The 25,879-nt window shown below is 33.8% G+C and overlaps 5 protein-coding genes across 6 annotated transcripts; 2 read left to right on the top strand and 3 right to left on the bottom strand.

The window, feature by feature from the left end:
* The first annotated feature begins 36 nt into the window (after positions 1-36).
* LOC124442539 (stress response protein NST1-like) lies at positions 37-1,768 on the top strand. The gene is given in 5 exon segments (XM_046993039.1): positions 37-621; positions 624-793; positions 871-1,106; positions 1,174-1,293; positions 1,358-1,768. Coding segments are annotated over 5 exon segments (1,122 nt in total). The 5' UTR covers positions 37-68; the 3' UTR covers positions 1,401-1,768.
* Positions 1,370-13,657, bottom strand: LOC124441693 (inositol polyphosphate 5-phosphatase OCRL-like). Its single transcript, XM_046992160.1, is given in 24 exon segments — positions 1,370-1,694; positions 1,819-1,995; positions 2,914-3,025; positions 3,142-3,269; positions 3,784-3,868; positions 3,941-4,045; positions 4,290-4,400; positions 4,622-4,746; positions 4,816-4,912; positions 5,490-5,558; positions 5,831-5,941; positions 6,235-6,379; positions 7,563-7,587; positions 7,590-7,636; positions 8,284-8,348; positions 9,327-9,419; positions 9,422-9,436; positions 10,446-10,563; positions 10,565-10,774; positions 10,900-11,077; positions 11,648-11,740; positions 12,555-12,650; positions 12,740-12,875; positions 13,574-13,657. Coding segments are annotated over 23 exon segments (2,391 nt in total). The 3' UTR covers positions 1,370-1,694; positions 1,819-1,852.
* A 2,435-nt stretch (positions 13,658-16,092) lies between these two features.
* LOC124442538 (transmembrane protein 180-like) lies at positions 16,093-23,931 on the bottom strand. 2 transcript variants are annotated; one of them, XM_046993038.1, is made up of 18 exons: positions 23,704-23,931; positions 23,499-23,583; positions 23,307-23,380; positions 23,136-23,239; positions 22,280-22,355; positions 22,122-22,182; positions 21,894-22,023; positions 21,074-21,148; positions 20,973-21,001; positions 20,794-20,868; positions 20,582-20,626; positions 20,193-20,270; positions 20,053-20,129; positions 19,891-19,974; positions 19,395-19,503; positions 19,289-19,319; positions 19,058-19,214; positions 16,093-16,650 (listed from the first exon to the last, which is right to left on the bottom strand). In XM_046993038.1, exons 1-17 carry the CDS (start codon positions 23,808-23,810, stop codon positions 19,066-19,068), a joined length of 1,389 nt encoding a protein of 462 aa, XP_046848994.1. In that variant the 5' UTR covers positions 23,811-23,931; the 3' UTR covers positions 16,093-16,650; positions 19,058-19,065. The 2 variants fall into 2 exon arrangements, 1 of the variants encoding a protein (XP_046848994.1); XR_006947280.1 differs by lacking the exon at positions 16,093-16,650 and having other exon boundaries at positions 19,145-19,214; positions 20,053-20,125.
* LOC124442540 lies at positions 16,531-18,671 on the top strand. Its single transcript, XM_046993040.1, has 2 exons — positions 16,531-16,716; positions 17,583-18,671. The coding sequence occupies exons 1-2, from the start codon at positions 16,538-16,540 to the stop codon at positions 18,400-18,402; spliced, it is 999 nt and encodes a 332-aa protein (XP_046848996.1). The 5' UTR covers positions 16,531-16,537; the 3' UTR covers positions 18,403-18,671.
* LOC124442541 (CD2 antigen cytoplasmic tail-binding protein 2-like) lies at positions 23,858-25,614 on the bottom strand. Its single transcript, XM_046993041.1, has 2 exons — positions 25,423-25,614; positions 23,858-24,960 (listed from the first exon to the last, which is right to left on the bottom strand). Exons 1-2 carry the CDS (start codon positions 25,529-25,531, stop codon positions 24,089-24,091), a joined length of 981 nt encoding a protein of 326 aa, XP_046848997.1. The 5' UTR covers positions 25,532-25,614; the 3' UTR covers positions 23,858-24,088.
* Positions 25,615-25,879: the final 265 nt, after the last annotated feature.

The raw sequence follows: 25,879 nt of genomic DNA, 5'->3' as shown, positions 1-25,879 counted from the left end.
ATTACCTTGACGATATTTATTGTTTATATCACGTGGTTGAGTTAAATCCTTAAATATACGTTTCAAACATGGAGGGTTTGGACGTGAAATCCAACGATGTAGACATAACAATTACGGCGCCTTCCGATGGTGAAAGAGAGAACTCCGCTTCATCATCAGAGAACGAGGAAGCGTCGGATGTAAACGAGAATAGCTTTGATACTCCAACAGAAAATTCGATGAAGTTGAATGATGACGGTAATGATGACAGCGAAGAGCTCTGTGAACGCTTTGACAGCGGAGTAAGTTTAAACGACGAGAAATTTTCTCCGGAAAATAGGAAAAAGATCCAGAGGGAAGGGAAGAGTTTTGACACAGTCAGTGATCGCGTACTGATTGAAAAAGATGGCAAATTTGAACTAGTGGATGCAAATGAAATAAAGGCAGAATATTTCGAAATGTTAGGCATCAAACCAGCTGGGCAAAGGGGAAATAATGAAAGTAACAGGAACTTAGATCATAGAGATAGTTCAAATGATGTGCGCTCAGTTAAAAATAGACCAAAGACAACACCATCTCACGGCAAACGAAATAAGGAAATAGAGAGTAAGAATGCCAGTGGACGAATTCAAAGTTCTGGGGCTATAGAAATCCTGAGTACTCAAACATAAAATCACCATATGCTTTGAATGAAAAACAACTGGAAATCAAGCGAAAACGAGAAGAAGCAATTGCACGAAGGAAGAAAGAAGAGGCAGACCGACAACAGGAGGAAGAAAGAAAGAAACGGGAGAATGCAGAAAAAGCATTTCAGGTGTGTGCTAGATAGTATTGTGTATTTTGCAATGACTTTTTTATGTTATAACGAAATGTCACAAAAAATGCGTCTAGGCTTGGTTGAATTCAAAACGAGAAGAAGAAAGAGAAAGACGACAGCAAATGTCGAGAGATATGCAAAACAAAGATGATAGTCGTATCAAGGAATCAAAGAAAGCATATGATGCCTGGAAAATGGCAAAGAGGAGACAAGAAAACAAGGAACGTGAAGCAGAGTTGAGAAAAATGCAAGAGACTGCATCCATGTATGTTGTCCATGATCGTGGTGCTTGTGAAGAGGCTTTCAAAAGGTAGAATTTTTGAATAAACAGTATCATAATGCAGTTTAGGTGTTTAAAGATATCATGTTTTTTAAAGATGGTTGAAGAAGAAAAATGACGAGAGAAAGACAAAAGTGATGGAGAAGAAGAAACGTTTAAAGATGAGAAAAAAACAGAAACCAAAAGAGCCTTTACCGATTAACTCAGAGAAAATAAGGTAGATAACTTATGGGTAAAACATTCCTTATCTTATCAGTTGTTCATATTTTCTTATTTTTAAGGTTCACAGACAATTATGGCTACAGAAATACTGTTGTTTATTAGACATAATTTGATTAAAAATCAATAGCATGTATGTGCACTGTTACTTTCATAAGACTGTAAATAAGACATAGAGTAGAGAGTATTTTAGGTGATATTTAACAAAAGATTTTATGTTCATTCTATGGTAATGTTTGCAAGCTTTATGCCCATGTTCACCACAACTTAAAACTTTAAAAACACTGTGATGTACATACCACCTTAATCCACATAAATACATAATTTACAAAGTACTCCATACCTCCTTGACCATTTTAATGCTTGCATTGATGAAACCATAGCAGGCAAGTGTGTGATCTAAAAATGTGATTCAGTTAGCAACAAATGTAAATGAATGTTAGCCAATTTAGTAAATTTACAAGTTACCAAGATATCTGCGAATGCTGTAAAGTTTAACAAAATTTTCCTTATTTTTACTTACTTCTTCTTTCCTTATCAATGTTACCAGTTTCATGCTAGCTGATTGCATGATTGTTAGGTAATGCAATGAAATGATGAATAAACCTTGCTCTTCTCTGGCCTTGTTGTGATAACTGTTTTTCTGTCATTTCTTCTTCAACAGGAGATGGTCGAAGCATTATTGCACCAAATATTGTAGCTATGAGGATAGCACAATGATAGTATTGAGCATGATTAGGTCAAATCAAAGACAGACCTTTAAAATGATGTGTTGTTTTCAACCCTTATTGTTAGGCAAGAGTAAAATAGCTCAATGACATAATCTTTTTACCATTCATTCCAAACATCAAGTAGTTCATTACTCTCCCTCTACCCCACTGCAATCAAAAAATACTAAAATACCATCCCTCTACATTTATTCCAAACAAATAGTTCAACACCTTCCTTCTACCATTCATTTCCTGCAACAAATAGTTTAACACCTTCCTTCTACCATTCATTTCCAGCAACAAATAGTTCAACACCTTCCTTCCAACATTCATTTCCAGCAACAAATAGTTCAACACCTTCCTTCTAACATTTATTTCCAGCAACAAATAGTTCAACACCTTCCTTCTACCATTCATTTCCAGCAACAAATAGTTCAACACCTTCCTTCTAACATTTATTTCCAGCAACAAATAGTTCAACACCTTCCTTCTACCATTCATTTCCAGCAACAAATAGTTCAACACCTTCCTTCCAACATTCATTTCCAGCAACAAATAGTTCAACAACTTCCTTCCACCATTCATTTCCAGCAACAAATAGTTCAACACCTTCCTTCCAACATTCATTTCCAGCAACAAATAGTTCAACACCTTCCTTCTACCATTCATTTCCAGCAACAAATAGTTCAACACCTTCCTTCTAACATTCATTTCCAGCAACAAATAATTCAACACCTTCCTTCCACCATTCATTTCCAGCAACAAATAGTTCAACACCTTCCTTCTACCATTCATTCCCAAACAACAAATTCATAAAACGTCACACATAAGACAGTTGAAATCTTTAACAAGTGGACAACAACACTAAAGGCAACACAACTCATAATAACTTTTCAATTTAAACTCACCAAGTACTTTAGGCTCCAATTTATTCCATCTTGAATAGTGCAACAATTCTTTTAAAAATTCTGTTAGATAGGTAAAAACATTCTTGTGACTTTCGGGTAGTCTCGCCACCATCTACACATAACAGAGAAAATTATGTGTAAGACTGCTCAATAAAAGTTGCAAATACTTTATATTCCATGTTGCAAAAAGTTCCTTCAGTATAACACACAAAATTTAACCTTGCTAACCTGTTTACATAAAGTGTAATTGTTACTGCAATCCATACATTTTTGATACATTTCAAACGGGATGACTGGTTGCTCAAGACTTTCCAGAAACAGCAACAAAGCCTCGGCTATTGAATGAATGCTACCTGCTAAATGTTATGGTCAAGAAAAACACCATCATATTAGGTTAACTTTCAAGATTGATTGACTAATTACGAAAGTATATTCAACAGTTTGTCGTGTGTATTGACAAAAACTGAGAAGCTCCCTTGGGCTTGTTTGAAAAGCGGTGGTTAAGGAGAGAATGCAAACCATGCAAAGAAAACTGTAAAGATTAGTTTTGTCACTTCTCCAAGCTATTGAAATACAGCTGAAGTCTGAACAAATTGATATATAAACATGAAATAAGTTCAAAATACCCACAAACAAACGTATACTTGCAATCGAACGAATTTTTTTATCAATACACTAACTCGACGATTCTGACTCACTAACTCCCTTAAGACTACACCAAGGGATGTTGTAGCATCAGTTGACATCAACACCAACAGTCCTTCTCAGTACTCCACTACCCTGGACCGTATCTACATCTACAAACATGTAACGATACTCCCGTGTTCAAACCATTTACTTTAGCACAAACTTTCGTTATTCAAAAGATACGTAAATGGCCATCGGCTTTTGTGTCGAGATGTTCACGAATCTTTTGAAACTCTCCTTCAAAAGCTGACAATTTAAATAGATTTGGCTGAAAGAAAATCATTAAATACTATGAGTTAACATGTGTGCCATTAAATACATGGACCTGGGTCGTTAATACCTCGCAAATTCCATGTTTCTGTAAATGATCGACAAGCAGCCATAATTCCTTGGGTAGATCTAAAGCTTTCGAATGCTGGGGATTTCCATCGAGTTCGGAACATTCCTACAAAAACAAAAAAATTTGAGACCACTCAAAACGAGGATGAAAACAGCATGAAAGAAGAGTAAGGCTAGGAAGATGGACATAGTGGATTTTAAGAGGAAAAAGTCCAAGAGATTAAGTATAGTGAGAAAAACTATAATATATGAGAATAAGAACAATCAAAAGTTGTAAAAAACATTTAAAAGTATGAATAGCAAAGGAAAGAAAGAATTAAAAAAGCGTTACAATCACGTAAAAAACTTACAATATCAATGAGTTTAGCAACTGGAGCATCCTGCATTGGTCGATATAGGAACACTAAACTTTCAATACTGGAGCCAAAGACACTGGGTTTGTATGTACCAGATATGGGTAACTTTTTTAGTTAAAAAAAATCGCTAAATAATCTTCTTAAATTTAATAAAAAAAACAATAGCTCCAGTAAAATCATCATATAGTTTAGGAAAAAAGTTTGACTTTTTTAAAAATTGTCGGTTTATCAAGAGATGTTCAAACAAAAATCAATGAAGATCGTACTAAAACTACAAGTAAACATTCATTAAGAAAATTAACATGAAAACACGAAACAAAGGATACAAAGAAATCCTTTCCACCTTGTAGATGCAATACTAATATATCTTCAATCTTTTCTCTGCCTGCAGTCAAAGGTCCAGCGGTGTCAGCCTTGACAAATACGCTGACTTCAAGAGTCTTTGAATCGTCTAAACAACGAGTAGAAGTCAAATCTCAACATAACGTCACCGAGACCAAACTACAACAATAATACTTACGTTGTTTAACGAGTCCTGCAGACGGCTCTACGGTCAACCAAGGCCTACAAAACCATTTCTCTTCAAGTTTAGGGATGAAAGTATATTGCACTGCAACCTAAATATAGGTAAGGTTGTAATGAAATGGAGATAGTTTAGGGATAAACATATATTGCCAGTAGCGTAGTCAACCAGCAGATTTACTCCCGCTATGTAAATTTTAAATAATCACCATTATTCATTTCTTAGAAATCTATTGTTCTCACGCTCAGTACACACAAAAATATTTGCATAGCTGGAGTAAAAAGTCAGGCTGGCTACGCTACTGTATATTGCAGTGCAACCAAAATAAGGGGACGGTGGTAATGAAATGGAGATCATTTAGGGATAAACATAAACTGCAGTAGAATCAAAATAGGGGGACGGTGCTAATGAAATGGAAACACTTCAGGGATAAACACATATTGCATTGTAACCTGAATATAGGGGGGGAGAAGGTGGTAATGAAATGGAGATCATTTAGGGATAAACATAAACTGCAGTGGAATCAGAATAGGGGGACGGTGCTAATGAAATGGAGACACTTCAGGGATAACCACATATTGCATTGTAACCTGAATATAGAGGGGAGGTGGTAATAAAATGGAGATAATTTAGGGATAAACACATATTACACGATGGATATAATCACTCACCTGTCCAACATTTCTCAGTTGAAAGTTCAATGTTTTCTTTTCAAGGAATTGAACATCGCCGAAATTTAACTAAAATTTAAAATGTAAAAAGTCAGTGAGGTAATAGTGCAGAGCAATCATGTATACTAACTTATTGTATTGTGCTCTATTAAATTATATAAATAACACACATATAAGACTGTCTATTGGAGCTATAACTTTCACTCAAACTTTACTTTACACGAAATATGAAATACTAAAACACTTTCTTTATATATGTAAATAACACACATGTACGACTGTTATAGAGCTACGTATGACTTTTACTAAAGTTATGAATAAATTTGCTAAACGATAAAAACCTCTTTAACAGTAAGCTCAACTTGAGGAAGAAAATCATTTTCTCTTTTGTCCAGTTCACGAACAACTTCCTCCAAAACAACTTTCTCCCGCTTTTTGTCGACGACTTTCACCTACGATCAAAGAGATGAAGATTTACTTAGGGGTGAGACATGCGTGTATGAATATCGACAACAACGATGCTATATCAAGCTGGTGATGCCTCTGGCAACTAAATACTGTTGCGTTGTAAACGTAGATCACATTTATCACAGTTTTTTGAAAACTTGAACTAAAACCGTCAATATAGAAATTGGTGAAAGGTGATCATTGTGTTTTTCAGACTTTTGCAAACATTTTCAGAACTATTTATGATCAACACCAACGATAAATTCATTGATTCAAAACTCAGAGCTTGTTTGCTTACATTGACATTGAACAAAGCATGGACTGGCTTATGATCACTCAGTTTGAATTCAGGACAGCTAGCGTATGCCATCTGTTGTACTGTGTTGCTTTCTATTGTACACCAAAGTACTCGATCACACCACGCTGGAATTCGATCCTTTTCACTAAACACACATAGTACAATAATGACAAATAGACCCTAACTTACTACAAGATAGTTTACATGTTCCAAACTTACTACACGATAGTTTACATGTTCTCTAACTTACTACAAGATAGCTTACATGTTCTCTAACTTACTACAAGATAGTTTACATGTTCTCTAACTTACTACACGATAGCTTACATGTTCTCTAACTTACTACACGATAGCTTACATGTTCTATAACTTACTACAAGATAGTTTACATGTTCTCTAACTTACTACAAGATAGCTTACATGTTCTCTAACTTACTACACGATAGCATACATGTTCTCTAACTTACTACAAGATAGTTTACATGTTCTCTAACTTACTACAAGATAGCTTACATGTTCTCTAACTTACTACAAGATAGCTTACATGTTCTCTAACTTACTACAAGGTAGCTTACATGTTCTCTAACGTACTATAAGATAGCTTACATGTTCTCTAACTTACTACACGATAGCTACATGTTCTCTAACTTACTACAAGATAGCTTACATGTTCTCTAACTTACTACAAGATACTTACATGTTCACCTAATCTCTACTACAAGATAGCTTACATGTTCTCTAACTTACTACACGATAGCTTACATGTTCTCTAACTTACTACAAGATAGCTTACATGTTCTCTAACTTACTACAAGATAGCTTACATGTTCTCTAACTTACTACACGATAGCTTATATATGTTCTCTAACTTACTACAAGATAGCTTACATGTTCTCTAACTTACTATAAGATAGCTTACATGTTCTCTTAACTTTACTACAAGATAGCTTACATGTTCTCTAACTTACTACACGATAGCTTACATGTTCTCTCTAACTTACTACACGATAAGCTAATATGTCTCTAACTTACTACAAGATAGCTTACATGTTCTCTTAATTACTACACGATAGCTTACATGTTCCAAATTTTATGTACGATAGCACACATTTTCTAAAATTTACTACACGATATCCCTTTACTGCTACTTCTTGAATTAACCACATAACCCATGATCTAACTGTTTACGAGATTGCTTAGTATATTTCTGACTAACTAAAAAATGACATTTCACTAACTGGGCATAAGATTGCCGACAATCTCTGATCACTAACAATAGCCTAATATGTCTCCCAAGAGACGGTTGATATGCTTATTGTTATACATACCTATCCCAATCGTCAGTACCGGATTGTATTTATAAGTTGGTTTAAACGCTAGACAACCTTCTTTAAAATTTTGAAACATTTATCTTGGCGCATTTGTAGAATGAGCTAAACAAGCAAGAACAACTTGTTCAACAGAAATAAGAAAGGAGAATATAGTAAAACATTAGAGAAGCCAAACCTGATCATGTTCCCCTTAACTGCTTAAAAGCTCTCATCGTCAATATTTTCTCACGGTACGTGAGAAAGGTTAATACGATAGTTCAAATCACCGAACCAAAAGATACGCTTTAAAACAAACATTCATTCTCATGTAAAATATTAAAAATTACGAGCAACATGGGCCTGTTTGTAGGTGCCTTTCCTTTGGACTGTAACATCAGCGATAACGTTGACTAGTTTAACATTTAAGGAAATTCTTAATTTTGAGCACAAGAGATTAGTAAGAGACTAGGATTAGTGTTTTGTAAAGGAATGGCAAAAATGGTTAGCATTAGCTACATCATTCTCAAGATACCTACAATCTGAGCCTGCATTTTCATCAAGTCAGTTATGATTATGATAAAGTGCTGACCAGATAAAACGCAAGACGAAAGAAGGTCTAAGGAACGGTAAATGATAAATGAAGATCGAAAAAACTTCATCGTGATCCCAGAATGACAAGCTACAAGGCACGATGAAAGGAGGTAGAAGGGTCATTGAATGATAAAAATGAAAAACATACTCATGATCCATGATGGTCAGGTTACTTTCAGGAAATCCCAATCTTACCAAGATATCGCGATGATCCTGAAGAAGAATAAACTTACTTTCCATATGTATCCCACAACAATGATTTCAATAAATTTACTATTCATATGTATCCCACAACAAATGATTTCAATAAATTTACTATTCATATGTATATCCCACAACAATGATTTCAATAAATCTACCATCTATATGTATCCCACAACAATGATTTCAATAAATTTACTATTCATATGTATCCCACAACAATGATTTCAATAAATCTACCATCTATATGTATCCCACAACAATGATTTCAATAAATTTACTATCCATATGTATCCCACAACAATGATTTCAATAAATTTACTATTCATATCTGTCCCACAACAATGATTTCAATAAATTTACTATTCATATGTATCCCACAACAATGATTTCAATAAATTTATTATCCATATGTATCCTACAACAATGATTTAATAAATTTACTATTCATATGTATATCCACAACAATGATTTCAATAAATCACCATCTATATGTATCCACAACAATGATTTCAAGAAAATTTACTATTCATATCTGTCCCCCAACAATGATTTCAATAAATTTACTATTCATATGTATCCCACAACAATGATTTCAATAAATTTACTATTCATATGTGTCCCACAACAATGATTTCAATAAATTTACTATTCGTATGTATCCTACAACAATGATTTCAATAAATTTACTATTCATATGTGTCCCACAACAATGATTTCAATAAATTTACTATTCATATGTATCCCACAACAATGATTTCAATAAATTTACTATTCATATGTATCCCACAACAATGATTTCAATAAATTTACTATTCATATGTGTCCCACAACAATGATTTCAATAAATTTACTATTCTATGTATCCCACAACAATGATTTCAATAAATTTACTATTCGTAGTACAATGACTTCTATAATTATGATTTCAATAATGTTTCCCTAGTAAAACACAATGATGAACTTACGAGCTAAAATAATGAATTTTACCTGATTTCGTCTCTCTACTTCTTCCTGATGTGCAGCCAAATGAGAATTAACAAAACAAACGGTTGTATTAAACAGTTGAAACCTTACAGCAACGCGCCACCTTTGTTACCCTGAAAGAAAATACATTTCCGTTTGTTTTATCATATTATGTCAAATATAACAATTTAACTCAAAAGTCATGCAAAAAATGCTATTTTAGCCAACTGTATTTCAAAGATTTTAACATTATAAAACATACTTGGAAGTAAGAGTTCACAAAGTACCAGGAAATTAGACATGGAGTTCACGGATATTCTTATGGACTTAACATATGACTAGACTTTATACAACTATAAGACTTTTAGACTATACGACTTTATCTGTTGTCTAATCTCGGCACAGCTTGTTTCGCAGTTTTGAGCATTTACGGCTGCAAAAGCTATTTACAAAACCATTAAAATACTAAAATACTTTTGAAATACAAAAACACTAAAATACACATCAAAATACTACTATTGAAATGGATATGTGTATGAAGTTAAGTCTTTTAATTGTATTAAATATTCTTTTCTAGTGTACAAAATTCTTTACCTATCAATGTGAGCTGCATTTTTCCTTTGAAGGAAGAAATACAAAAACTTTTTCAGTTTATTAGAAAGTGGTTGTGAGTTCGCAAAGCCTACTTGCAATATTCCGTAGATTGTAGGTAGGTACTTGTTTCACCTTTACGAGTGAACAAGTTGAAATAACTTGAAAAAATGTTTTCTGTATTTCTTCCTTCAAAGGAAAAATTGCAGCTCACATTGATAGGCAATGAATTTTTTATATTAGAAAAGGAGTATTTCATACCATTAAAAGACGTAACTACATATGCACTATGTTATGTCCTATAGTAGTATTTTTGATATGAAATTGAGTGTTTTTGTAAACAGCTTTTGCAGCCGTAACTACTGAAAAACTGCGACAAGTTGTTCCTAAACTGTCTACTATTTGCAGAAACTGCGACAAATTGTATAGAACTGCCGACAAACTGCTCTGAAACTGCTCTGAAACCGCGTAACTGTCGATCAACACGTAAGAGTTTACACAAGCGAGTACTAAGGAAATAAACAGTTACCTATGGAGCTCAATGTAACTCACCATCATTCCCATGATTCCAGTACCAACGTATTTTGTATCAATATCATCGACATCATCATAAAGTTCCAATTTAATAAAAACAGCCAATAACATTCCCACAAGACGAACAGACCAACTCATATTGACCAACTTTTTCAACACTTTTATTCACTCTTTCCATCCATTCCGTCTCACGTTTCGAGTCACGACCCATGAGGGCTTCGGTACTAAGATCCAATTCCTGGAAACCAATAGCAATGACATCAGGAACACCTTCTTCCCTAGTAAACCACTGACGTAAGTCGCCTCCAGGCCCCTGACCGTTCACATTCCACGTACAAACAAGAAATCTGAATTGATAAATGAACTTAGATATTATGCGATCCTACGGTAAGATTGAAGAAAAAATACCTAATTTATCATATGCAACCGGTATTTTGTAAAAAGTATCCCTCATACATTAGGAAAAACAAACCTTAATTGTCGAATATCAACAAATTCATTCTGACGGTCGTTCAACACAAGTCTTACAAACGTTTCTCTCTCAGTTCTAAAGTTGATTGATGTATCGGAGGTGAATGAGGGTCTCTGTGGACGCGATTTTGACAAGACTTCATTAGAGGAAAGAACAGAAGAACCGACGTCCAACATAACTATAGAAAAATTTAGAAACACACATCTTATAAAAAGTCGGTTTGATGCATTTTAAGATTGTCAGCCGGGTTCAGTTGAAAATTCACATCTTCTCTTTTGTCAACACATGTAACATTGAAATGAACAACAAGAATAAAGAAGGTGTCTCGATAGCGTACGTAGTCATTTGATAATGACTAATGGTGCCGTAACCAAAAAGAATCATTTCGACGTAATATAAATTTTTTTGCAAAACTTTTCATTCGCTTCTTTGGTATGTCATTGTCCTATGCAGTATGTAATGGTGGATGATGAAATATTTGCATATCGCAACTAGCAGTCATAAATGGTAACATAAATGATATCAATAAAATAAATGATGTAAAAAAGGGAGTTTCACATGAAATCATTTATGATTCATAATGCAATTACTCTTTTGACAAAGATGGAAGAAAGCTCCCCACCTCCAAATGAAAGAAAACCACCTTCCATCAAAGTCAAGATAAAAGGGCACCCCTCCCCCATCTCTGTCAAATGTTATGACGAAGAACAAACTCTCGACAATAGATAGGTTAAGGTAATAATCTTACCTGAATCATTTTCTTGTTTATATTTAGATGAAGTTGGTTCCATTGATAGGTTATTTAACATAGGTATATGACTTTTAAAGGTAGTGCGTCCATCTATATAAATAATCATCAATGAATTAGGGATGAGCCGATAAAGATAATTGCCGATTACTGAGGCCGATTATCGCAGCTACTCGGCCGATTATTCGGCACTTGCCGATTATTTTAAAAAGTAATAGACAAACACAAGTTGACCAACAATAAATAAGGAAATGCGGTTTTATGTTTACAATACACACTATGTACAATTAAAATCAGCTTAACAGTTAACAATAAAGTCTTGCTTGTCTTGATAATCAACGTATAGTTTCGGTAAATTATGGTGCAAAACTGGATATTTTCAACTTTATGCGATGCTAGTCTGCAGCGTTTCTCAGCAGAAACCTTCTCCGCTTCACTGAACACACGCTCGGAATATACGCTTGAGCTTGGCGGGCTTAGATAGTTAAGCGCGATGTTGAAGATGTTAGGATAAATTTTCTTGTAGGAAAGCCACCAGGTATTTGCAAAATTTCTTTTCTCCCAAAAATTTGACTCATCGCACAAGAATGTTTTTGTGTTTTTAATGCCACTCACATTCGCATTTGACGTGCATTTGCAGAAAGATGTGAAAATCAACTCGCTTGTATTTGGAATTATAACATTTCTTGAAATGCACAGAAAATGTGTTATGGCCGATTACTTGCCGATTATCGGCCGATTACCGATTATTTTAAAACTGGCCGATGAATCGGTTTCGCCGATTATTTACCGATTAATCGGCTCATCCCTACTGAATAAATCAAAGATATGAAAGACAAAAAAAAGGGTCAAAGTTGCAGTTGCCACGAAAGTATAAAATGTTGAAAATCAACAGAGATGTGTTTACCAGTAGAGTCTTCAGATTTTGAGGAGATACTTGATGTATAATTCTCGAGCCATTTAAAAGTGGATTCACCAACAATACTGATGCGCTGCTTATAAGCTTGAAACACAAGAAATTTCATTTGTAGTGCAAATCAAGACATTAGCACGTAGAAAATTAAAGGTCAACTGCCTTGAGAAAAATCTAACCACTCATTGCTTTCTTCAATTCCATAATAAAGATGCCAACTTGATCTCCTGATGCAAGTTCAACGACAAGACGAACGCTGTTCTCTGCAGTAAGACGTACGGAAATATTCTTGCCTAAAGTGATAAAACAAAATATCTATACATAAAATACATAAAATAACATAAATGTTTAATGAAAATGATTGTGGTTTTGGCTGAGCTCACCTGTTAATGTTGCTCGTGAAACAAAAATTTTGCTTTTTAAAGTATGTTTCCATTGAACAGAACATTTAAAATGAGATGTACTTTCTAAAATAGTTTATGCATGTCTCTTTTGATTCTTGAGATATAGAAGTTTTTGTTATTTCCAATTTATCTAGCTTGTGACATCATCTTGCATAATATTCCACCGCAATGTTTCAAATACTCTTCACTTTCTGCAAAACTTTCGATTAAAACTACTAATAAGGCAGCATTTAAAACCATTTAACTCTTCACGATGAAGGGAACCTTTCCTTGTTGAAGTAATATATCAGCAAATATACTTAATAATTTTGGTTCACATTTTGGTGACGTCATAAGTTAGATAAATCAGACATAACAAAAATCTCAATATCTTGAGAATAAAAAGTGATGTGCAAAAACTGGTGTAGAAAGTCCATTGTCATTCAAAAGAATCTTTTCAATGAAAGTTAATAACTTAAATAGCAAAATTTTCCTTTCATAAGCACTTTAAAAATTGTTTAAGAAACTAAATCATTTTGTACATAAATAATAATAAAAAAGTACACGATTTCTTTGCTCTAATGGTAGACTTCTAATTAATTCTATTGTTTAGAAATGAGTTAAACTTACCATAAGCTTGGATGTTGTTTTATCTAGTTCTGAAAAAAGGAGTTTCATTTTATCAACACAAAAGTAACAATGGCCAATATTCATGGTAAATTTTGGGGACAAGTGAATTAATGAAAATATACTGTATACTGTATACTAAATTATATTAAATTACCTTACCTACTGAAACAGAAAATTTTTTATTTATTGGCAAAACAAACTCCAGTTTGAGATCATGAGCAACTACTGTGTCACCATCATATTTGTAAATAAGCACACTAAAAATAAAAAATCTTTAGGAGTTTGGTAAAACTCATTTTCTTATGCTGTTTATGAAATACATAATTTTAAAATGCATACATGAAGTATTTTGCTTCATGAAAACAATCATTTGCATGATATGCATTAAATGGTTACTAAAACTTACATTCTGCACAATTTCTTAAAAAAATTACCATGAAATTCAAAAATATTTTCTGCTGGTAATTTTATCAAAAATTTCTTGGCAGCAGCACTTTATGCATTGCATGAAAATGATATAAAGGAAAAGCTGACCACCATTATAGGGATTATAAACTTTGGTAGTAGCCACATTGTGATTTTTATCAACAATCATATAAAACTAATTTAGATATAAGCATGCTTTCATAAAATATGTAATACTATTAGATTTGAGTTTCAACTTACCCTGCAGTTGAACTACACTTAACAATAGCTAACAATACTTTATCTTTTTTCGTTTGGCTAACAATCTCCCCTCGAATACACTGGTGAGCATCATAAGTGAAGGCCAACAATGTTTTGATGATAAAAACAAAAATATCAGGGGGAGGGTCATTATTCATCAAACATTCTGACAATAATTTTTAAACAAAGTTAGAAGCAATTACTTGTCAATCATGTGGATATTATACATGCCAATCAAACAGAGAAGTTGCCTTTTTAAAAAGTCCAAAACAAGTTAATTTTACAGCAACTTACAAAGACAAAACAGTGGACATTCTGAATGGATTCAAAGCCTGTACAAGTCAAAAATTTTGACTTTTACAGAAAGTAACTGCATTTAAAAACATCTTCAGCAGTAGAATGTCTATTAAAACATTTGATTTGACAATGAGTATTTTTGAAATATCCGGCTAGATTATAGAATACTTATCCACTTACTATCCACTCTTATAATATGCCTTGTTCTTTACCCTTTGTCTTTTATATTGACCATAAAATGATACTTAATGGCGCTAAATTAATGATAACTGAGAACTAAATGATTTTTTAGTTCAACTTTACCATTACTTTTTACTATGTATGTGGTATCATTGAATTTGTAAGTGTGTCTTTAAAAATGAGCGGGTATTCTATAATTGCTCCGAAATATCCTTTATTTTGCATATTATGACAATATTAGCAACAAATGAAACAATGGAAAGTAGTGACTGAGATATTAAATCACATTATCATAAATAACAGTTGTCAGTTTGCCACCAGCTCATTTGTTTAAAAATTGTCAATACATATTATTTTTTCAAATATTTTACCTTTATCGACCTATATACTCATTATAAACAACATCCTCAGTTTTGAACCGTCAAAAACTTGAATAAGTCATCTCAAATTCATGAAGTTCTCAAAGCCGAAAGAGAAAACGGAATGATAAACAAGAAGACTAGGACAGTACTTTAAAGGATACATAATTGCACTTCTCGTTTGGTTTGATCAAGGATAGAACTTCCCCAAGATCATCCATTTTCTAAAAACATGAAAATCGATGTGAATCAGCTTATAAATCTTCGTTTTCTCTTCCATAACAGCACAAATCCTCCATGTTTACTTTTACAATTTATAGTAGCGAACATAATCCGTACGTTTCCGAGGTATGAACGAGATCCGAGGACAAACGATGATACTCCCTGAGGATGTCAAGAAATATGATGAATTTAGTCAATTCACAATGTGTCACTCAAATGTTACTACTAGTGTTGTATAAAACATCACAACTCTAAGTTAGAACACACATAAATCGGCAAGGCAAATTCTTCCATAACTGCATGCTCGACGTGCTACTGTAAATGATAAAATTTTGCGTGAAATTCTGCTGCCTCATTATGCTGAAAAATAATTCTCGTGTTAGAAAATCGCATTGCGTCCTGAGACCATCTGCCTTATTACAGCTGTAATGTATTCAAGCAATCGGATTCCAACTTTAGTCTGAGCACAAGGCATGCTGTACAAAACACCTGTCGATTAGAAAACAATATACACAAGCCAATTGAACGGTCATCTCTTCTTTAAAATAACATCAATCCCAACAAAACACTCGGAATAATTTCAACGAAATTCTTGGCAAATTTTTTAGAATTGCCGAAACAATTCCAAGGCAAATTAGAAGACGAAATTGATAACGAAACACGTTTTATGTCAGCCGAAATATCTCTGTATTCTTTTGTTTAGTAAGTCATTATAGGGTAATATATTAATAAAGTCGGACAACATCAAGTTCAATTCGAGGACACGGCAGAAAATAACCAAAGAGGACGCGAGGGTACGTTGACTGTTCCAGTTAAATTAATTTTTCAGTTTGATATTTTACAACACGTATTTTCATCTCGTGCTCAACTATGTCACAGATACATCGCATATAGACGATAAATATTGTAAACAATGAAGTCGATAGCAAAAGTAGGAAAGGACAATTAGTGGTGTTAACAATTTAAAACGATAGAGCTAAAAATGAATAATATTGGCTTATACAAAAAAAGAAAGGCTCAGTTGCAGCCAAGTACTGCTTATTAAATGTTATAAGAGTTACTGAAAGTACATGTCATGTCATATCACTCGAGTAAATACCGAATACTTCAAGTTTTAAAATATTATTTATCTGCTCGACAGCCACGATTTTCTATTTCCTGGTTCTAGTCTCATTTACGGCAACTTTTATATAGCTGAATTTCATTCTTTATTCTGTATTCTGGTGATGGAGGAGCAGTGATGAATCTTAACAACGTCGACAACTCGATATTCACAAGTTACGCAGTAGGTTTGGATGCAGGCAGTTTATTTCGGCAAACATCGACGACGTTACCAGCTTCGTCAAAGATAATCTGCACAAACGAGAGCATAAAAGTTCCAACAGAAACAACGAGAGAAGATGTTACGTTTAGCGGAAGGTAAACTATATATTTGGTCCTCTGACTTATCTAAACGTAAAATATAATCAAACACGTTCTTTCCAATTTTATAGATAGGCATATTTTGTTAATTACAGATAAAGCAAAATTTAGAACATGATAATAAAGTTTTAAATTTAGTTTATGATAAAATTAATGATTTTTGCGCAACAAAAACTTACAGAGCCGCGGCTGCATTCGAAAAAAAACCAAAAAAAACCGATCAAATTTCGGCAAAATTTGTTTCGCGCAATCAAATTAAAATTCCAATGAGTTCGAACAAAATCTTCAAAACTTAAATAATTGATTTATGATTGTTTACTGCTGTTATGAGCTATTCAATTTAACATGATGATCATTGAAATTTTAACTATTATTGAAATAAATTTTCAAAAAATAATTTCTAACTTTTCCACATAGTTTTTCTGTTATTTAGATAAAGCATAAGATCTGTTTTAACATGTTAGGAACATCTCGTGTGTTTTTTTTTTCGTAATTAAATAAAAACCAAGTAAAGAAATCGAATCCAGCATTCTCAATCTCTCCCTAACTCAAATCAACCGTGAAAAGATCACTCTGAAAATACTTTCAAAATCATCTAAAGCTAATAGTTATTCCGAATCCAGCAATATCTTTCCCTATATGTAATCCGAATGGGTGATTCATCGCAAATACTTCGAAACCTTTGTAATAGCATTACAGAAAGAAGAAACCAATATTATATTAATAACATTGCAGCTTCTTGACCAAACCACACACCGTTTGCAACTCCCAGTTCAAATTCCTCGACAACACCTTAAAAATCAATGCGATGACCTTTACCATAGTGCAAAATCCTAACCAACTCATGCATCCTCTGCTTTCAGTCTAGCTGATGTATACGAAAGAGCACTAAACAACGTTATGAGTATCAAACCGAGTTTCAAAATGGACGAGAACCAGAATGATACTATTTTGCAAGCGGATAAGAGATCCTTAGAAGAGACGTCAAGAATCGTTCCTACCAGTGGTAAGCATTCAGAGTCTTACAAATCTCGCCTACATCAAGGACTATACACCAAAAGCAAACTAACCACGGAAAATAAGTCCGCTTTTCATGTCCCAGAGAAACGACATATGGTCAATGGCAAATCACGTTATAGAAACTGGTCACGTGAGTACCAGTGGCCATATACATTCAACCATCCAGGGGATTATTACCCATTTCTTCAACCCTCGACACCAATATACTCGGGTTACCGCTCCGTACCCGTGGAAAGGTTTGGTTACATACCAGAACAGAGAAGACGAGAGTTGCCTGTTTACACACATTTGATGCCATGGTCACAGTTAGAAAGAGACAATCGGCCGATGAGATCAACCGAAGCAATGTTTACGACTTCATCAAGGTTTTGCGACGCAACTTCAAAATTTTACAATGGAAAGATCAAACTCTTGGAAACAAAGAAGATTCGATCTGAAGAGAATGTAGAGAATAGTGCTGACATATGGTTAGAAAGGCCCAATTTCCAACACAGTGCCGAAGCAAACAGCCACAAAAACGATGACTTCAACAACGTAAAGACTCGACGCATGCGCGCAGATGAAAAGAAACTTGATATCAGTCACGTGATGTCAAAGGTTGATTTTAAAAGTCCTAAAGAAGAGTTTTTCTATAGTTTGGGTCTCACTAAAATAGACAAGTGATAATTACGTTTTAAGAAGCACGTGGTACATAAGTTCATAAGACAGAAAATCGATTAAATAAGCAGGAAATAATGCATTATTATGGTTTATAATAGTTTAAGAAAATATCTTTGAAAGATTATGTCATCAATGTGAAAAACAAAACAGAAAGTTGATTATGTTTAAATTCGTCGAAATGTTATGGTTTATTTATTCCGTCATATCTCTATCTTTTACGCATTGTCAAAATTTTAAATTCTTCCCAAATAAAAAACATTGAAAATCATTTAAATCATTGCAACGGAAATTTGTTTTGGATTATAAACATGCAATGATAACAAGTTTTTTGTTGTATATTTCTTCTGTGTTAAAACCAAAAATTCATCGATCAGAAACAGACGAGGATTTAAAATCACGGTCATAATTTACCGAGCAGAAACAAGGCAGCAAAGTCGTACATTATGATATATGTTTAAGATCTGTATAAAACAACTGTCTTCATGTAACATTTATATTTTGTGTATTAGCTAAGTGTTTTTCGCAACGTTTGCATTTTGACATGTTGCAAGTCACGAGTTGTCCCAGTAACGTTGACATTTTACATGTTAAAACTGGCAGTCACACGTTATAACGTAGTCAAGGAGATAAAAGCGCCCTGGTGTTGGGAAAAACATACCTGTACTTTTATAGCAAACTATTCCCAGGCTCCTCGCTTGTTTTTGCCCTCTTTCCTCGCAGAGTGTAAAAATTCCAAACAATTATTTGAAGAAGAGCAATAATAGCGGGGAGATAACACATGATGTTAAACATCATCGTTCTTAGTTCTTCGTTAGCTGGAAATTATTCAATTAACACATCCTTTAGAATAAAAGAAAAAATATTTAAGTAGAAATATCTAAATCAATACCTTTAGCGGTAATGGTGACATTTTGACGTTCCTAACAAAACAAAGATAGGGAGATGTTACTGGATATGATTTCCTAAAGATATTTGAGATTTCCAACATTTTGCACCTGGTAGCCATAACTATTTAGGATGTGAACAATCAACATTGGAGCGAAGGACTGGGCCGGTTTTGTAAATAAGGCATTCGTACCAAAGACAAGTGAAGAAATTGGTGAACTATTAGGGAAAAAATGAATGATTTTTGTCAGTGATGTGGCCAAGCTCTTATTTAGTCTTATTACGCAAGCGTTTTTTATGTTGATACTTTATTTACTACAAAAATCTTAAGGAATGAATAATGATGTTCTTAAAGTTACATAGCAAGATTAAAACCTGCAGGATGGTTGCTGTCGACGAGGACATAACATGTAAATTATGTAATATGTAAACCACATAACATCGATACAAAAGGACAAAGCAACCACGTGACAAACTAATGAGGCTGTGATAGACACAAAGCTCAAGGGGACAAACAAGCGTCATGCAATTTAACCACACAAAATATGTTTAAAATACTTCTCCGACATAGAGCAATATCCATCTATTATAGTTCAGTGGCAATACCTTCTTTGATTGATGACCATGTCGTCGTCGATAATATCGGCCAGCGGCATGTTGAACTGTGAAAATGTCGCACTGGGAATACTTCTAAAATAGCACGAAAATTTAATATAAACGAGAGTTTTGTATGATGGATATTTTTACGCAACATTACAACACACTTACTTGTCAAGAACAAAAAACAAAGCAAGGAAGTATACGAATTTAGGTCCACTGATAAACAGAAAGACAGCAAGAGCTAGCTAAAAATATTATAGACGCTTAATATAGCATTTGCTTTGCAGCACAATTTTAAGTCAACTGACCTTTACGTAAAATGAAAAAAGAATAATATGGTAGGAGCCATAACGTACAATAAAAGGATTGGCTAAAATACCAAGGATCTAAAGGGATTGACAATGATCACCGATGTTAATACAGCATCCATAGGAATGATAAGCATAAACTAATGTTATCATTGCAAATTGTCGTTGAAAATGTTGCACGTTTCACAACAGTTTAAAACATTTTGAATAGTTTTGTTCTCAAGTTCATATAAATGAAGTTACGAATTGAATAGAAGATTCTACTAAACTTGTGAAAATAATCGCCAAACTTTAAAAATATGAGATTTTGCTTGTTTAACATTCAACCAAAGTCCGATTTCTCTTCAATTTCTACATGTTCTAAACATGAAATCATCAAATCTTTGTACCTGGGGAATCAAGTATGTTGATCCTGCTAAGACACTGCGCACAAACTGAAACAAAAATTGAAAATACTATTTTTACTTATTTCAAACAGATATACACCAGTCATTTCATCTGACTGACTTAAGTTTCTCATTGAGGAGGAGATACATTCTAATTTACATCTTTACAAGTCCCAAAAGATGAATGAAATAATGAAGTAATAAGATTTACTTACCGCAGGAAGCTGCGAGCCCATCAAAACTTCAGCAAAAATCAAAAAGAAATTACTGCTGTAAGTTATATGAAAAATCTATTCAAAGTAAAAACTAAAGTTAATAAAGTCAATACAACAGTTGCTTCCGTTTCATGGAAGATGATGAAAGCGCATCTGAAATGATAAGATGTTTAACTAACCTGAAGAAAGTTCATGATCACAAAACAAACTAAAGAGAAAGGAGAAAAAAAAATGTAAATTTCTTTATGGTTTGTAGTGGTAATAAATGCATATACTGTACCAAAGTTCCTCTGTCGACAAATTTGAAAGGTGAGTTTGAGCCAAGATGGTTGTGTTGAATTCGTTTGGACGTTTTCTACAAAAGAAAAATAAAAAGTCAACTTATATGTCAACAGAAAAATATAACAAGTTCACTTATATGTGTTGATCGTGTTAGTGCAGTCCTGTGAAGGACTGTTGATGTTTTCTTTGACTATCGTTTTGACATCCTCAACCGTAAACATCTTGACTCGAAAGATGCACAAACCTGGACGATCACCATCTCAAAACTAGTAACAATACACCCGAGCTAAAACCAGTCCCTTTAACTTTTACACATGAGTAAACTAGATCTCTCCCTCAAAGCTAAGTCCGGTTCAACTTATTGCAAATAATATAATCTGACAACACGGAAATAGAAACTATACGTGATGTATTCTACAATGTTTTTATTCGCCTCGTTGTCGTGTCAACTAATGTCGTGGATTTAAAAACAATAATGAAGATATATACTGTAAATGACATCCTTGAATTGACTTGAAGATCATTTCAACAGTAAAGACAAATGATGCTATCTCTCACAATCGCTGTTAAAACGTTAGAAATAAGTAGGAAAGGTTTGCGGTGATTGGAAGGCAATGTTTAACCATGTTCTATGGTCGTATCGTCTTAAGTGGTTTGGGGAAGGAGGAGGCCGGGTAGAGTCAATCTAATTTCAATGTTTAATCACCTTATTACAAACGAAATTTCTTTGAAAATTTTTTTGGAGGCATATACATACTGCTCTCCCAAACGACCATATTACGTCATAACATACTATCAAAATTTAAGGAGAGTAGAACCTGTGTTTTGATCCAAGAGTGGCTCATATTTCTTGGCAACTCTGACATTCTGACCAGAATAACACATTACACAGCAACTCAAGGCTGCAACGATTACACACAGAAACTGGAATGTGACGAAATTTTTTTGCTAAAAATTGGTGCAAAAAATTGGAAATTATTATCCAGCCGTAAAGTGAGGAAAGGCAATGAGGAATAGAGAATTACTAACAATATGATCATACTTACACTTTCTGATATGTAGTCAACTACAAAGACAGAAGATGATCCTAAGATTGAAGCAACCTGACTATAAATGTATAATATATCATCATTGTATTTAATGGACAGGTGACAATTAATTCATTCAAGTTCAAGCAGATTTGTGAAACAACTCATTCAAACACCTGTATTTCAGAAGCTGTGCTCGATCACTGGCTGATGGAGATATTTCAGCAAACAAAGCACATTGTGCAAGAAGAACTATATTAACAAAATTAAAAATGTAAGATTTAATTTCATACCAGTCATAAGTGGTGAAGAACATACATCTATATACATAGTATTAAAGTAAATGGTTTGAACCCGGTAGTATCGTTACATGTTTGTAAATGTTGATCGTCCAGGTTGGTATAGTCCTGAGAAGGACTGTTTTTGTTGTTGTTGACTGACGTTTCGACAACTATAGCGGTAGTCATCTTCAGAGTCAAAAAAAAAATTTTTTTCACAAAAACAGTCCTTCTCATGACTATACCAACCTGGACGATCAACATTTACAAACATGTATACATAGTATTATTATTAATTTCTATACACCTAAGTCTGTTCTTCTTGAGGTTTAAGTTTAGTGTTTTTGCAGTATATGTCTATTGTTCATGCAGTATAAATCTATTGTTTAGGCAGTATAAGTCTATTGTTCATGCAGTATAAGTCTATTGTTTAGGCAGTAAAAGTCTATTGTTTAGGCAGTATAAGTCTACTGTTTTTGCAGTATAAGTGTATTGTTTTTGAAATACAGGTGAACACAGAAAATTTTGTATAGCGGGGGCAAATTTGCAAGTTGGCTACACCATTTTCAATACATATTTAATTATTTAAAAGAAGTCAACCACCAAAAACATTTAATTTTCCTCTAGCAAGAGGCCATGAAATGTATCTATAACTACTGTATATCCTGGTAATAAACTTCGCTTCCATGACTCCATGGTGGCTGTAGCTTGTTCATACAGTAGTTTACCATAATCATTAAAAATGAAAACTTACCAAAAGTCAACAGTGAATCAAAAAAACAAAGAGAGATGATGAGATGAAGACCAACAAGCCAATCTGGGCGATTTGAAAACAATGGAAACCATGGTGTCAGAAAACTGAAAGATATCAAAATCTATTGACCACAATTTATAGAAATCGAAACTTTTCTCATTTTCATTTCACCTTAAAGAATATATTGGAGCACCAACCAAGACTGCAAGGGACCTCACTCGAAATATTTTGATGTTAGAGCTATCCTACAAGGAGCAGAGAAAAAAGTACTGCAAAAAATTTTCACTGCAACAAGAAAACACTAGTGGTTGACAAGAAATGTATTTTAAGGCAAAAATTCCTATAAAATATATGAATTCTGACCTGTAAATAACCAAACAGAGGATCATTGACAGCATTCCACACCATGTAAACAAACTGAGCAACATTAAACCATGAATTATTTATCCTGGGAAAAAATCGTTTTTACAAACAACTCAGCAATAAAATATACATAACACCGCTTACAAACCTTAAATATTCAATTCCTTAAAGGAAAAAACAACAGAAATTCAAAGACTTTACTTACTTGTAGATATGCAAAAACGTCCTGACGTAGTAAAAGTCGAAAATGGAATTGATCAAACTAGATCCAAAGGTAATTGAGGAGTAAGCTAAAATATTTCTATATTGCATGTTTTAGTACAATGAAAAAATAAAATATTGGTAATTTTCAAGGCAAATCTTTGAAACAACTTTTTAATTCATTTATTTACAAAATAAAGACATGTTGTGGACACGTGGCATTGTACATCCACTTAATATTTTGATATTTTACAACGAAAGAAGCAATTGTTGGGTGCGGATCTGGGTCAGCGGTATGTCAGTGTAATGCAATGGTAGAATGTGATTAGAGTAAATATATTTTTTGAAATTTCATAGAATTAAACTATGTAAAAATATGCTTTTTTTATTCATGTATAAAGCTCAAAATCTATTCTTTTTGAGTTGTAAAATTCGCCAGACTGAGTTGACTTCTGTACCCATACACCATCCCCAAAATATCCCTGATTAGCCCACTCTAACATCTGACTGCTAGCAAATGGTCCAAAAGTTTCAGCATCTCCCTCATTCTTCCATTTATAATACCAGGTTGTCTCATCATCTAAACTTTCTGGTTTGGATGCTTCCACTTGTGCAGTGGAAGTTTCTTCACTTCCTTGTTGAAATGCAGCTTCAAGGGCATCATCCTCAGTTTCTTCCTTTTCATCCTTTTCCATCTCCTTAACTTTATATTTTAGTTTCTCATAAGTGTCTTGGTATATAGAAAATACTCCAGCTTGTAAGAGATCGTCAGCCAATCCTGTCAACTTAAGAAGTAGTTCTTTATCCCCAGATGTTCCACCACATTCCCCCGAAACCTGTCCTTGATCAAGTTTCTTCCGCTTTGCATTCCATCTTCTTGAAGCTGAACTTCCACTTTGAGATTTTCCACCCAACCTCTTTATTGCTTTCAAAACAGTTTCCCCTGGTTGAAGAATATCAACAATTGATTTCATCGTAGTTATTTTATTGATATCATCGGGAGTGTCCTCAAACTGTTCTTGGTCTTTATCTTTAGCAATTTTCACAACTCTCTCATCAATTTTTTGCCAGTCAACACCCTCCAACCATGCATCTCTTATTTCCTTGTCCTTTTTTATAAAATAATTCCCTGCTGAGTCAAAATGTCCTTCTTCCATTTCTTCACGAAGGTTGAATGGTGTTATTTTTACTTCACCCTCGTGATCAATAGTTGCCTCCTCTTGTCCCTCAACATCATCTTCATGCAAGAGATTTTCATCCTCTACATGAGCAAACATATAATAAAAACTCTCCATTGATGTACATTACTAACATGTGATGTGATTGTATTCAAAATTATGAAACTGGGTCTGTAATAAGATTACTACTCACTGATCAAGGAAAGAGAGGTTGGAGTTGATAAAGATATTTTTAGCATTATCTCAGGAGATAACAAACATCAATAATAAAAATTTTAGTCTTTGAGAAATACATTCAAAATTAAAGAGGACAGAGGCAATGCAACTACTTCTCTCAAGAAGTTTTGGCAAACATCATCTTTAAGTAGACGGTGGTTAGATGACTACAATGACCTCGTTGAAATCAAAGCATACACAATTAGATGAGAAACTCTCGTTCATTGCTGAATTTTCAAAGTACTTTGATCTTGTGGCGCAATTGGCCACAGCGATACTTCATTTTATTTCGTATTCCTACACTTCATTACATATTCCCTAGTCCTTACCCTCTTGTTGTTCATCACTTTCCTCGTCACTGTCTAGAGAATGTTTACCTTCAAACCGTCCAATTTTCTCTTTCGGTTCATTAAAAGAAACTCGTTTTGTTGTAGACATTTTGTTGAATGTTTTATTGCACGTACGATTGATTATGTTTACTGACCACTGAGTGGTTTACCTAAGCCTCCGAAGGCTGAAGGTTTGTTACACGGGCGGGAAACTGAGAAAGTAGCCTGCGTAAAGGCTGTAGAGGGATGAATAAATTTTTTATTCATCTTGGGGAGGAGAGCACAGAGAAGAAAGAAGAGATGGAGAATAAAATAAGTCCATTTAAGGCAACGATTTAAGATATTGCATAGGATCATCAACATGTTATAAAATTAGACAGTCGAGACTCAAGGCAACATCAGGAACGATGATTTTATTGTTTGTTTATTCGAGACTGAAATGGTTCCACAAAATGAT

The sequence above is a fragment of the Xenia sp. Carnegie-2017 genome, unplaced genomic scaffold (genome assembly GCF_021976095.1).
Source record: "Xenia sp. Carnegie-2017 unplaced genomic scaffold, XeniaSp_v1 HiC_scaffold_20, whole genome shotgun sequence".
NCBI lineage: Eukaryota > Metazoa > Cnidaria > Anthozoa > Malacalcyonacea > Xeniidae > Xenia > Xenia sp. Carnegie-2017.
Note: the sequence above shows the minus strand (reverse complement) of the source record. Positions and strands in the feature narration are given on the sequence as shown.